This window comes from Stigmatopora nigra, chromosome 14 (assembly GCF_051989575.1).
Source record: "Stigmatopora nigra isolate UIUO_SnigA chromosome 14, RoL_Snig_1.1, whole genome shotgun sequence".
In the NCBI taxonomy this organism is placed as follows: domain Eukaryota; kingdom Metazoa; phylum Chordata; class Actinopteri; order Syngnathiformes; family Syngnathidae; genus Stigmatopora; species Stigmatopora nigra.
In genome coordinates, this window is record NC_135521.1 from 3,187,555 (window position 1) to 3,202,500 (window position 14,946).

Genomic DNA, 14,946 nt, shown 5'->3' on the forward strand with positions numbered 1-14,946 from the left:
ATATATATATATATATATATATATATATATATATATATATATATATATATATATATATATATATATATATATATATATATATATATATATATATATATATATATATATATATATATATATATATATATATATATATATATATATATATATATATATATACACATATACATATATACATATTTAGCAAATAGATAATATAATATTTTTAGTATGAATAAATAAAAATGCGGGTATTTATTTTATCTAATATTTGCATTTTTGTTTTGTTTTTTGTTTTTCTTTAATCCAAAAAAAGATTTTGACCCAGAAAAAAGAATAAATAAAACTAAATACTTATACAATAATCGTTTTTTACATATATTATATTGTTAGGTTGTTTCTCCATAATGGCCCTGCTTTATTCTTGCAATGTTATTATTTGTAGTATTTTACATCTAATAACGATTGCAGTATTTGTTTCTCATTGTGTTTTATATATAATGTCAATGTAATATATATATATATATATATATATATATATATATATATATATATATATATATATATATATATATATATATATATATATATATATATATATATATATATATATATATATATATATATATATATATATATATATATATATATATATATATATATATATATATATATATATATATATATATATATATATATATATATATATATATATATATATATATATATATATATATATATATATATATATATATATATATATATATATATATATATATATATATATATATATATATATATATATATATATATATATATATATATATATATATATATATATATATATATATATATATATATATATATATGTATGTATGTATATAATGTATACGTATATATATGTATATATACATATATGTATATATACATATATAGAAGTCTCGAATGCGGAAGTCGTTAACGTGAAACGGGCCGTCATTACACATCCAGTCCACACGAGGGTACCGTGACCCCAACTGTTGTTTGCAAAACACTTTTTATTGAAAGAAGATGTCTCGAATGCGGAAGTAATTTATGTGAAACGGGCCGTCATTAAACATTCAGTCCACACGACGGCGCAATGATCCCAAAGATTATTTGCAAAAAGCTTTTTATTAAAAGAAGAAGTCTCGAATGCGGAAGTTGTTTATGTAAAACAGGGCCGTCATTACGCACGAGGGAATTTACGCATGCGTATTATCCTGGACTTCCCCCAAATTACGTCAGAGAGAAACCCAGGAAGTGGGAGTCGAATTCGTTGCGCTTTCTCCTGTTTGTAAACCGTTATTTTCGGCGTTTTATCGCATGATCCAAATGGGGGGGGATTTACAGTAAATACAACCGAGTGACGTTTGATAGATTACACGAACAGTAGTCCGCAAGAAAGGAGTTTTTTTCGAGTTTTTTGGCCTGATTTGGTGCACCTGGTGCGGGCCGGACAAGGAAAGTCACGAATAAGGTAAGAAATGCTGCAATTTTCGACTACAAGCGCATCTCGATGAAGTATTCTATTAGTAAAACATGCACTTGTTTTCTGTTGAGCTTGCTCGTCATAACCCAGATCAGATCAAACATTTTGCCAACCTCCACAATGAATGAACCATGTCCCCAATCAATGACCACATGGCTGAAATATTGAGCTTTCTTTTTGAAGAAAGAATTTGTAGTTGTTAATGCTTTTAAAAGATCTAGCATGAGGACAATCCTGACTGAAAATAGTACATTGAACAATGTTGACATTTGATAAAATTGTCAGGTTAACTATTTTGGACAATAATTGTTTTGTGGGTGGGATGTATGCAAATTTCATGGGCATGCGCATTGGGGCCGAGGGCGTGTTTTGACACTTGGAAGGGAGTGTTGTTTTGTAGGTGGGATGTATTCAGATTTTATGGGCATGCGCAGTGGGGCCGAGGGCGTGTTTTGACACTTGGAGGGGTGCGTTTGTATGCGCGGGTGGGTGCGTCTGGCTCAAACTCCGCCCACCGACTCTTGGAAGGCTTGGAAGGCAAGGGGATTGCCAGGGTTTGAGTCGACGTTTTGCCTCATTTCATGCCGAAGGGGCGTGACCAACATAAAAGTGCATGAAATGAAGCCAAACTGCTCGGATCAGAGTCCAAATGTCTTCCCAATACTCTTGGTCGTCACTTGCCATGCATTCCAAGCCTGAAAATTGGAAATTTTAATCTGACAATACGATGATGAGCTTCCTTAGCTCTGCCCACTGGGTAACATTCTCCTCTTTTCTTGCCCTTCGAAGCTTAGATAAGTGATTGGGATGTGAAATGATGTGCCAGGTTGATCGATTTGTGTCCATATTGACCCCCTTGTATACTTTTCCAATTGTTGTTCACATTTTGTGAGATTTTAGTGTTTTGTTCATAGTCGGTTGACTTGAGTAGACAGATTTCATTGATTATGACTAAGTGGAGTGGTTACCTACTTCGACCTTTGGCCCCCCAAACCCCTAATAGTACCTAATATGCATCCAACATTAAAGATGCATCTAACCAATTGTGTAATATGCTCTATTGTGGTCAGTAGATGATTTTCAGGAGTGGGTAGTAGAGCACCCAAGTTACCTGAATGTGACCTCCAACCCAAGCAGGATACCTGATGTTTCCTAGGTGGTCAAAAGATTAGGTACACAGTTTATGTGGTCATACTGTATCATAGCAGAATAGCAGACCTCGTGGGGTGCTGAAATCGGCCCCCACCACCTCTAAGTGGATCTAATAAAGTGTCCCAAAAGGTCAAAACATTGCGTAGGCCCTAAAGCTATAGTTTATTTGGTCATAGTCTCTCATAGTGGCTATAAAAATGTCATTGTGTTGCAGAATCCCCCCATTGACTGCCACATCATCTATTTCTGGTCGCCCACATCGACCCCCTTGTATACTTTTTTCCAAATGTTAATATTTTGTGAGATTTTAGCGTTGTGTTCATAGTCAGTTGGCTTGAGTAAAGAGATATCATAGGCGCTCCATTGATTGTGACTAAGTGGAGGGGTTATCTCCTCGGACCTTTGGCCCCCAAAAGCTCCAATCGTACCTGATACGTGTCCAAAGTTGCTCAAAATATGATGTGCATCTTTTAACAATGTGCACATCATCTATTTGTGGTCAGTAGACTCCCATTTCAGGAAAAGTTTGCAAATGGCCAAGTTTATAGGGGCCCCAGAGGTCTTTCATTGGCAAAAAAGTAGCTTTTTTTCTAAATGATTTGTGTTTAAAACATGTGATCTGAGTCAAATTGCATTAGTGCTTACGAAAAATGTCTTTTTGTTAACAGGAGTGGAGTCCCGGAAGATGGAGTTGCTTCCACGGCCATCAACCTGCGTGACACAAGTGCAGACAAGGGTAGGAAATGCTTCATTCTATGTACATTTGTAATGAAAAAGATGTTTTAAAGTTTTATTTATCATGCTAGTAATTGAATAGCTTGAATTAAAATGACATTTCTTTGACCACCTGTGTAAAGCAAGAACTTCTTTTGTAGAGCTAAAAACGATAATGTATGTTTAGCTCATACATGTAATTGTAGGTCTTACAGTTCAAGATGCTAATGCTATTTTCAGGGTTACATATAAATATCGCAAGGCTAATTATGTGACTGAAATGTCATAAAAATGCTAAAATTGTCCCTAACTACTCTTGTTAAGTGCATTACAGTATAAGATCCTAATGCTATTTTTGCTCTAATATCATCTTATGTATAGTTACATGTAAATATTGGTAGGCCAATGATTTGTTCATGATGGTAATGCTATTTTTGCACTCGCATCCTCTTATGTAAGGTTACTTGTCATTATCAGCAGAATAATTATGTGTCTCTGATGTGGTATGAATGCTGGAATGGTCACTGACTGCTCTCGTTGTCGTCTTCTTGACAGTATCGGGGACGTTTTGGACGTGCACGGCGCCCGCCGGAGGGGTCCGCGCTGCAGCCGATGGCTTTTGGACACTGGCGTGACCTGGCAGGGTATGTGACGTCTCCCGTTTCAGCTTGTGCAGTGGCATCTGATGCCGTCAGAATGTCAAAAAAGCCATTTTTTTCCAACAATACATTGTTGAAATGGAATCAGTCTTTGTCTTTTATTTCTAAATGCATCCCTACTAAGTCAAAAATAGGGTTTTTCCTTCAAAAAGTGTCTTTTTGGGGCCTAAAACGGCCACCGAAAAGAGCTCTCGGGAAAAGCGGCCTCAGAAAAGCAGAAAATCTTCCTGGCAACGAGACGTGTCACGACTCGGCCAACCAATCAGAGGCCTTAAAAATTGGATTTAGCCACCTCCCCTCTATGCAAATCTATGCAAATTTGGATTTAGCCCCGCCCTAGCCTCGCCCACCGGAACAGCCAATCAGAGCCCGGCATTTGGCCGGACACGCCCCCTTTTCCCAAAAACGGCGTTTTTTTGGACTGAAACCCCGCCTCCCGCTACAAAGCCAGCCCCCCCGGACTAAAGCCCACCCATTCCGAGAGAACCAATCAGGTGGCAGTGTTCGCCTCCCCACTTCCTGATTCTAGACCAATCAGTGAATAGACGCCCCTTCCCAGAGAACCAATCAGGTGGCAGCATTCACCTTCCACTTCCTGATTCTACACCAATCAGTGAATGGACACCCACCTCCCAAAGAACCAATCAACTGGCATCATTAGATTTCCACTTCCTTATTCTAAACCAATCAGTGAACATAATTTTATTTCTCCACCAATATCTGGCCAGTCATTTGCATAGCCACACCCAAAAAAATTTTAAAAAAAAATTTAAAAAATTTAATTTTAATAAAATAGAAGTAATAATAAAAATTTAGAAGGGAGTTTGTTTTTTGTTCAACTTTATTTGTTTTAATTTCAGAGTTAAAGTCCAAAGGATGATGTCTTGAAGTTCTTCTTTCAACCAGTAGTAGGAGTCGGACCGCAACAGAGTGTGGAGACCTGAAGACAAAAATAAGTAAGTTAAGTGCAAGTCGAGTGCAGACAAGTAAGTTAAGTGCAAGTCGAGTGCAGACAAGTAAGTTAAGTGCAAGTCGAGTGCAGACAAGTAAGTTAAGTGCAAGTCGAGTGCAAGCAAGTTAGTTAAGTAGAAGTCGAGTGCAGACAAGTAAGTTAAGTGCAAGTCGAGTGCAGACAAGTAACTTAAGTGCAAGTCGAGTGCAATAGAGTAAGTTAAATAGTGCAGACAAGCAAGTTAAAAAGTGTAGACAAGTAAGTTAAAATGTGCAGTAGGGTAAGAAGTGCAGTAGGGTAAGTAAAAAGTGCAGACAAGCAAGTTAAGTGCATTCAAAGAAATGTGCAAACGGCGATTAGACTTATCTTAAAATGATGCGATGGCACTTGTACTTGACTTGGGGCAGGAAGGCAGCAGCTGTGGAAGAAGTGGTCTTCAGCTGTGGAAGAACTTCATTTGATGCGATGTCACGTGTTCTTGAGCAGGAGAGCAGCATCCGGACTTCAAATGTGGAAAAAAACGGACGACTTCAACTGTGGAAGAACTACATTGCAATCCAGACAATTGTCACGAAAAAGTTCACACGGAGGCAAAACATTTTGTCCTTTTATTTTATTTCTGGAATACAGCATTGAAGATAATCAGCTCGTTGTCTCACAGGTGTAGGCAGCAGTTGGGGCGGGGTCAAGGCAGTTCTCCAAAATGGCGACTTCACTGGAATGAGTCTGCAAACAAGAAAGTGGGTGAGCATTTAATTTAGTCGTGTTTCTGTCTAAATGGTGCACATTGACTCACCTTTGCAGTACAATCAAGCTTGACGAACACTGATTGTTACCTTGAGCTGCAGCGCCCTCCGGTGGACACGGGGAAATCAGTCAGCAGTTCAGAAGTGTGGCGTAAAAAGACGTCAAAGTTGGACAGTGTTCACGTCCACCATTTTGTGTTGCAGTGTGCACTAACCTACTGGAAGACGTCGTGGATGAAATCCGACTGCAAGTACTAAAGACAGAAGTCAAAATTGTACATGGTAAGTCCTCTTAGGCGTTCTTACCTTATACTTTGTTACTCTACATTCAGCTTCTGGAACAGATTAATAGACAGTTATATTTGCACGTCGATCAATTGTTTGCTTGTCTCACCTGTGCTTACCTGCAGGGTTGGACATCTTGGAAGTGGTCTGCAAAAGAAGAGAGTGAAACAGTATGGTTAACGGCCATTTTTCGTGCAAAGTGGATCATTTGGCAGAATACATACCGACTGCAGCCTGTGAAGGAAGAAAGGAGACCATTAAGCATTTTTGAGCTTGATTTGGAATATTCAAAGTACTTACCAACTGCAGCCTGTGGGAAGAAATGGACCATTAAGTATTTTCAAGGTTGATTTGCAATATTCAAAGTACTTACTTGCTTGTTTTTCCACATTTGTGAGCTGTTGAAACAAGAGAAATGTACATTAGTCTCAAATAAAAAGTAAAAAGACTTGGGAGTACTTACTTTGGCTTTGCAGTGTGGAGCGACGCGCAGCATTCATTAAATGAAAGAGAGCGACTGCGAAAATGCTTCCTCTTTAAATAGTTTTTCGGAAGTGACGTAATTGCGCAATAAAAAATAAAAGTTTAAAAAATATTTTTAATGTGTCCCATTGAAAAGGCAACGGCCAGGACTCGCACCCGCATCCCTGAAGCCAAAGTCTTATGCTCTACTCATGAGACTAATGACCAGATGACTGCGTTCAATCTCATAGTGTATATCTCCCAATCTTAGTCACTTACATTTGGTAGACTGTCAAAAAAAAGGATAAATATGACTTCCAATTTATGAATTTGCAAAGCGTTGGTGGTCTAATGGTTAAAGACACTGACTGCGAATACTTTGGACTCGGGTTCGATCCTCATTCTTACCTTTACCACTCTAGCATTTAATTCGTAAATGCAGCTGAGAGTGGGAATCGAACCCGAGTCGCCTGCATCGCAGGCGATGACTTATGCCATTCGCCACCTTGGCTGGATTTCCGCCGAAATTTCTTCCGTAGAAGTCCTAAATAATACCCAAAACACTTTGCGCAATTCGATGCAAGCGAAGTCTATGAATGTACTACAGTGATGCACTTGTAACAAGGAGTTTGTTGGAAAAGAAATTGCAGAGTGTAATGCATAAAACTGCCACGAGATGTCAGCAAAACACCACATGTCCATTCAGGCACACTCATAGGACAATATGTGAGAGGAGTCCAGGTATACTACATTAATGTATACTAGGAAACAGCATACTTAGTTGGTTGGAAAAGCCATTGCAAATTGCAATGCCTAAAAATCGCCACAAGAGGGCAGAAAGTTAGAACATGTCTATTCAGGCACATTCAGGACAATATGTGACTCCAGGTATTCTACATAAGTACGTAGTTGGTTGGAAAAGACATTGCAAAGTGCAATGCCCAAAAACCGCCACAGGAGGGCATCAGGTTCAACATGTCTTGGAGAGAATAAAATAGCATGTCTTCATACATGCATACAGTCACAATACAAAATCAAGGAATTGAGAATTGTTATGGTTTGTTACTTTATTGGAGAGGGCTCAAGATGAATATTGCACATCATTTATATGAGCAAGATGAGGCTGACGCTGGGGAGCACATTGGAAATAAAGTTCACACAAATACACAAGTGCCTTGCCTGTCTGCTTTTGTCATGAAATAAACACAAAATAAAGTTGGTGGTCATAACATGGCAAGTGGAAATCAGCCGTCTGCCTGCAGGAACAAGTCCAGTCTGCACCAAGAGAGGAACAAGCATTAAAGCTGCACCTGGCTGTGGATAAATGGATAAAAGTACAATGACATGAGAACGCGTTCGATCGACCGAACGAACAGTTGACGCATTAACAATGACGATAATATAAAGCGGATGAGTCCACTCACCTCATCTGGCCATGATTCTGACACGCTCAACAGTCGCACCTTCGTATCTTGTTTCTATTGATCGCATAGTACGCTTAAAAAGACTACAGTTATCTAAAATTATGCTCAGGAGACGAATTGTTTTGATCGGCTGCTGGTTTCCACGACTTCCGCATCGGAGGCTCTTCTTCTTTCAATAAGAGCGCTTTGCAAACAGCCGTTGGGACTACGATGCCCTCCTGTGGACCGGAGATGTAACGACGGCAATGTTTCTCATAAACGACCATGAATCGACTTTCTGTCTTAGGATGTTTTTTAAACAGGACAATGCACCTCTATTGGTGTCAAAGTGGAGGCCCGGGGGCCAAATCTGGCCCGCCGCATCATTTTTGTGCGGTCCGAGAAAGTAAACCATGAGGATACTTCAAAGGCACAAGTAACACTATTGGTGTCAAAGTGGAGGCCCGGGGCCAAATCTGGCCCGCCGCATCATTTTGTGCGGTCCGAGAAAGTAAACCATGAGGATACTTTAAAGAAAAGTTGCAAATATTAGATTAAAAAATACCCACATTTTTATTTATATATTTACTTTTACTAAAAATACTATCTAGTTATCTACTATCTTTATTAAACAGTATATTGACATGTTATTTAATATGCATTCATGTAAGTATTTAGTTTTAGTTTTAGACTTCGAATGAACTACGATTATAAAATTTGGCATGCAGTTGTAGTAGTTTCACTGTCATTGACGGTCAACTTTGACTGAGCAACTGGCAACAATTGACATCCCAGTTCAAAATGGATTGGACATTTACCACCATCAGCAGAGTAGTAAGTTAACCAAAGAAAAGTCAGTCAAGACTAGAAAGCGGGTTGAAGCGGTTTATTGACTCATCAATTTGTCATTTTCAAACACTTTATTGCATGTCAATAATAATCAAGAGTAAGGGAGAGGAACTATTAATTAAAATCAAACCCCGCTTCCCAAACAAAACAAAAAAAAATCATCATATAAACAATTTCTTTCTGCACTAAGTCCTAAAATACTTTTGTAGGTCAACCTAAATGTTGAAGGAAAAGAAAATAAAGACACAAGAGTTGAAGAGGAAGCCATTTTTTTTCCAACTTAAGAGCAGAATGGGGGATCAAGTTTAAGAAGAAGAAAAAAAAAAGCAAAATAATAGTTTCTTCCAGTCACTTTGAGCTAAAGACTAGTAGCACCACTCCAAAGCAAAGTACTCCTCCTTATCTCGATTTTTTTTTTTAAGTGTGAAATGATTCGTTAGACTATGACACAATATTAGGGCCAAACGCAAAATAATAAAAAAAATGCTTATATTCGTAATATTACGTATTTTTATGTATATGAATGTAGCATAGCTAAATTGTAAAATACAAGGTAAAAGTTGCAATATACCTTTATGTACTTTACGCAATATGAATAAATCCTTTTTGTAGTTGTGATGTTACACAATGATCCTAGATTTAAGCAGAAATATAACAAGATTAAAACCATATTAGGATTTTAGTTATGTGAAAAAAAATCTGTATATTATATAAGTTTGCATAGTAATAGCGTGGCTATATTGTAATATGTAGTATATTTAAATTATACATTGTAAATGCATTATTTTGTCATATTAGGATTTAAATTGTAAGATGAGAAAAAAAATGGAAAATGAAGGAAAAAAGTGATGCCTCATTTATGAGATTTAAATAATATCACGAGATTTGAATCATGCATTGAAAAAAATATGATTGTCGATGTAATATTATGACATAAAAATCATGATATGCCATTTTATGTATTGTGGATGATATAATGTGACATTTACGTGACTTAACGTACGATTATGTGATTTGCCGAAAGATTAATAACTTATTTGTAAAAGGAATTGTCGTAATATTGCACAACTTGATGCCATATGACAGCCATTAAATTGTCATGTTACAACATTCCGCAACATGATCGTATTTTCTCGCATATAAGTCGCATCTGTAACTAAAAAAATGAAAGAATAAAGGGCTTATATGCGCATAAGACTTACAGCATTGCTATACTCTTTTTCACCAGTAGATGTCAGCAAATTTACATTTACATTTTGTTGGTTATTTTCTGTTTTGCTGTAAGAAAAAAAAACATTACTGGATGATTTACTAACTTCTTTATGATATTGATTCATACACTATTTCCAAAATACTACATGCAAATGATTTTCCCTTCAAAGTATCACATTTGTACTCCCTATTAAAACCATGAATATGGAAATTGTGAATCAGGGGCCGGCTTATATTGGAGAAATTGTAAAATTCAATAATTTTAAGGGTGCGGCTTATATGCAAGAAAATACAGTACCCGATGTGCCCGAAGATTAAACAGAACGTAAAATACAACGCCTCAATATTTTGGATTTTAACGAAAGCGGCACTACGTCTTGTGAAATGATATGACACAAAGTACATTAAGTTTGGTAAAATTACACGTTTTTTTGTGATATTACGAATATTCAAGCCTGTTTTTGTTTGGCCCTGATACTTTGTCATAGATAACATACTGTACATGACCATCAACTTAAATACAATAAGAACAAAAAAAATAATAAATGGCATACACACTATTAACAAAATTGGGCTAGTGTTTCATATCTTGAGGCGAAAAAGCCAAAAAGAAATTTAAAAAATCCACGTAAAATGCATAGCAATTTCCAGAGGGAGGGAAAAAAAACAAAATAAATACTTTTTTAAAAATCTTTTTTTAAGCAAGGTTTTCTTCGTTTGAGCGACCCTGAGAGGTAATGGTTGTATGAGTTTTTTTTCCTTGTTTTTGTTTTTTTTTTGAGATGAGTAATGTGGAAAATCTATAAAAAAATGGCAAAAAAGAAGGAAAAAACTATAAAAGCTTCTGTACACCTCGCTCGCAAAAAAATGCCATGCAAATATTAGTGTTCCTTTGGTTATTTTACAAATAATCTACATGCGTGTCAACTTTTACAAAAATAAGTGTAGAAAACTGTTACAAATCTGAAAAAAATGCATCATCCAAATGTAAAAAAAAAAAAATAATTATATAAGTTGCATCTTTTATCATTCTCCATCTAGTTTGTATATTAAAGCTATAACCAAATAATATATCTTTTTTTTAGTTAGTGAAGGTGCACAATGACAAAATAGCCTTCAACGCGTTTTCTTTTTAAGTTGTTTTTTTTTAATTTCCTTCAAAAATCTTATTAAACCTGCATAGCGTCGTTATGTGCAACCTTGAAATGTTTCAAAAACAGATTCTAGACGTAAATCGTAAGTGCTTGCAAAAATCAAAAAATGCCCGCTAAAAAAATAATTAGTTCACCTACGACTACTACTACTGCTGCTACTACTACGACTACTATTACCACTACTACTACTACTATTACCACTACTACTACTAAAAACAACAGTCATTTAACCCTTTATAAGGCAAGTCAATATTTTTGGTCATTAAAAAGACTAAAATCACCACTTTTTTTACCCAATTACAATCAGTTTTTTATTAATACGTTGATTTTTCAGCATTTCCCTCTTTATTTTGAGCCACTCTGATGATTTAGGGCAGAAGTGTCCAAACGAGAACCTGCGGCAGGTTGCCTAGTTTTAATTGGCCTGCAGCAAATTATAAAAATATCAAATATTAAAATAGAATCTTAAATTCTGCCTAAATTGTGTTGAATTTTGTCCACTTTAACACTACATGGACCTAATCACATAAATTCCATTACAGTAATCCCTTGATTATCACATCTTCACTTATCGCAAATTCACTACTTTGACATTTTTTTCTGCTATTAATTAATTGTTTTAAATCTTTTTTTTTTAAGTTCATAAAAATGTAAAAATCCACGCTGAAACTCGTAAGCGGAAGCCATGTTTGCTACTAGGACTCAGGACTGAAGAAAAAAAAAAGTTATAATGGGGTGACCCTACTTTGCGATTTTTATGTCTGGTCTACATTAAGCGCAATATTCGAGGGATTACTGTATTCCCAATCAAAGCTGGAAACTGCAGAATTTTAGTATTTTGTTTTTCATAAATACATTTAATAAACAAATAATTTGATCTGGAAAAGAGCTATCTTGGTTATTTTTTTTTGACTTTTTTATGGTCACTAGACATTTTCTCTAAAATATATATATATGTATATATCACCCCTGTCAAGTGATTAAAAAAAATTCGCTTGGGGGGTGTGATGCGATGTATCCATCACGGCAGAATGCCAACAAATCTGAAATGATCACTTATTTGGGTCTTTTGCCGGAAAAAAACGCACCAGATGGAGAAGTACTACTAATTTCATCATACACAGCAACAGCTGAGTACAATGACAATTAGGCTTTTGTCAAGTCAATGATGATGACAAAGCCTATTTCTATTATTATTTAATAACATGGACGCCATAGTTAACTCCCAACTAATCAAAAAAAAATGTAAACGCAAAAAAATGATTATATACTTTACAATAATTTGTACGCCTCTTGATTATTTTGTTGTTAGTAGCCCATTTTCTGCCACTGACCTTAAAAACATTTCAAAAATCATATTTCACTGCTATTGACGGTGACAGATTACCAATTCAATGTATGGGAAATCTATCGGCGTCTATGGCAACTAATGAGTTAATACTTAAAAAAAATAATACATTTTCAAAAACTCGATCTTGTTCACTTGATTCTGATTTTGTATTTGACAAATATAAGGCCAGGATTAGAATAAATTGGCCCTTACATCCTTGGGTTCTTTATAAGAGGCCCTCAGAGGGAAAAAAAAGTTTGGAGACCCCTTATTCGGGGAATTTCTGGGTCACTTCCTGCTTATTTCAGTCAGTTCCAGTTGATTTGGGGACATTTGCATGAAAAATCAACCTTGGCTCTGGCCTATTAACATCAAAGTGTTTTTCCTTTTCCCGTTAAAACTCATAATATTTCAATGAGTGCCCTATAAAGGGTTAAAGCAGGGTTTGTGTTGTGGTAGTTAGCAAAAATATGCACGTCTTTAACATGGTGGTCACCACTGAGGGCGATACACACACACACACACACACACTCACTGGGAAAGGCTGGACGTAATCTCCCAATCAAAATGAATTGGACGTGCATTGCCGTCAATGGCAGTGAAGAAGTTATAACTGATTTTTTTTTTTAAATCGAAGAAAAATGCTTAACAAAAACTCCAATCTAAATTGTCCAAAAAGCAAGTAGTGTTGATTCAGCCCCCAAAAAGTTAGGGATTGTTCGTCTCTTGCGTGAGAAAAATGAATCGTCGTTTTGTACCGAAAAACTGGCCACCAAAAAACTATGAGGTTTGTGTACCAAAAAAGGGTGGTGAGCGCACACCCGGGAGATGTTTGGTAAAAATGGCCGCCAGTCAGGATTAGGGGGAAGATGAGGAGGGGCGGGTCTAAAAAAGTGTGCATAGTCGGTCGTCGGTTGTCTTGGCACGTGTTGTTTGCCCATTTTTGGGGGGAGTGCGGGTTTCTTCTCTCCTGTTGACAAAAAAAAGTTAATTCTGGTTTTTATGTTAAGCAGTTAAGGATTCTTTTAATGTTCTTTTTTTTGTTTCCTTTTATATTTTCTTATTTTTAATAGAGATACCGCATTGGCCCGAATATAAGACGACCCCACCACCCCCTCTTTTGAAAACTTTTTGAAGACTAAATAAAATTTTTATGTAGACAATAATTAAAGTTAATCTGAAACAAATGATTACGGGGGATTTTAGTAATATTTGGAGACTACTAGAAAAATGATGCAATTAAAAACATGAGATTACTTATTTTTTCATCACTGAACTGGAAAGTTATTAGTGAGCACAAAAGGTCGCCAGATTGTAATTTAGGTACTTAAACTGAGGAACGGCATCGACAGCCTTCCTATTTTTCCAACGACTTTAATCTTATTGGAGTTTGAACAGTAATACCTTGACATACGAGTGTCCAGACATACGAGCATTTTGATTTACAAGTAAAATTTCAAGCAAATATTTCCCTTGAGACACCAGACGAATAAACAGGCTTTAAAATGATTGGAGAAGCGGTTGAGAGATGCAAGTTCACGCATGTTAATTGGTCTTGAGTCGCAGGTATGTGCAGCATGGACAGAGAAGGTGCTTTGGCTCAAAGCACTGTTTTTGAAGGAAATCATAGTCACGTAGTATAGAGCCAGATTGTTGATTTGTTGGATTTTTATGTACAACATTTTGCAGTGGAAGAGTTTTGTGTTGGAAGATTTTGCAAACCAAGGTTGCATTTGCATATTTAACAGTATTTTTTGGCTTCAGGTCCAATACTTTTAAAGTTGTCTTATACATGGTTTCAATTGGTTTTAGTGTTGTTTTGCAAGCCGATTTGACCAATATGACAAATGTCCGCCATCGGCGGCAATTAACTCGCGGTCCGGTTGGGAACAAGTCGACGGCAGCGGTTTAAATTACCTGTCCGAGTCTTTAGCTGGGCACCCAGTTGCGGGCGGAGCCTTGGGCGGCGGCCGGCCCGGCGTACGACTGCCCGGCGGGCAGGATGGGGTCGAAGTTGAAGTCGATGGCATCTCCGTCCATGAGGTCACTGTTGATGATGTAGTCCACGTCGCAGTCCAGGTTCTCGGTAAACATGTCCACGTCCAGATCGGTGGGCAGCCGTTCGGGGACGGCGTGAAAGCAGTGCGGCCCCCCAAAGGGATTGGCCGCCTGGAGCGGGGCAATGCCGGACAGGATGGCGCCCAGGCCCGGCGAGGGGTGGTGCTGGAGCGGCATGAGTGGCCGCGGCTGGGTGGGCGGTCGGAGGTTCCGCTGGGCCACGGCCGTCACCTCCGGAGCCTTGGCCAGCAGCAACCGCGGCGCATCGGGACCCAGGCCAGTCGCCATCAGCATGTCGCTGGGCGGGGGCGAGTCGGAGGTGAGCAGCGCCTCCAGGCCGGAAGCCGTGCGGGCGCCATAAGGGGTTGAGCCGAATAGGGAGTTCCCAAAGGTCGGGCCGGCATCCGGCGGTGAGAAGGACGCACGGGGCAGCAGAGTGGCGGCCGACGGCAGAGGGGTAGGAGGCGGAGGTGGGACGGGG

General features: G+C 37.7%; 1 protein-coding gene and 2 long non-coding RNA genes across 5 annotated transcripts in view; 1 reads left to right on the top strand and 2 right to left on the bottom strand.

The window, feature by feature from the left end:
- The first annotated feature begins 975 nt into the window (after positions 1-975).
- On the top strand, positions 976-6,147 carry LOC144207489 (uncharacterized). Of its 3 annotated transcripts, none has more exons than XR_013328679.1 (6): positions 976-1,477; positions 3,310-3,377; positions 3,911-3,999; positions 4,875-4,970; positions 5,374-5,710; positions 5,771-6,147. It is a non-coding gene; the product is annotated as an uncharacterized LOC144207489 (long non-coding RNA). The 3 variants fall into 3 exon arrangements; XR_013328680.1 differs by having other exon boundaries at positions 5,917-6,147; XR_013328678.1 differs by having other exon boundaries at positions 1,065-1,477; positions 5,374-6,147.
- A 74-nt stretch (positions 6,148-6,221) lies between these two features.
- Positions 6,222-6,488, bottom strand: LOC144207490 (uncharacterized). The gene is made up of 3 exons (XR_013328681.1): positions 6,461-6,488; positions 6,371-6,395; positions 6,222-6,307 (listed from the first exon to the last, which is right to left on the bottom strand). It is a non-coding gene; the product is annotated as an uncharacterized LOC144207490 (long non-coding RNA).
- Positions 6,489-8,733: 2,245 nt separating this feature from the next.
- The window catches only part of foxo4 (forkhead box O4), a 9,230-nt gene continuing 3,017 nt past the window's right edge, over positions 8,734-14,946 (bottom strand). Inside the window, exons 2-3 of the mRNA XM_077732805.1 lie at positions 14,325-14,946; positions 8,734-13,377 (exon numbers count right to left, since the gene is read on the bottom strand). The exon at positions 14,325-14,946 is cut by the window's right edge and continues 539 nt beyond it. Coding sequence (XP_077588931.1) covers positions 14,337-14,946 — 610 coding nt within the window. The 3' untranslated portion in view covers positions 8,734-13,377; positions 14,325-14,336. The remainder of the gene's footprint in view (positions 13,378-14,324) is intronic.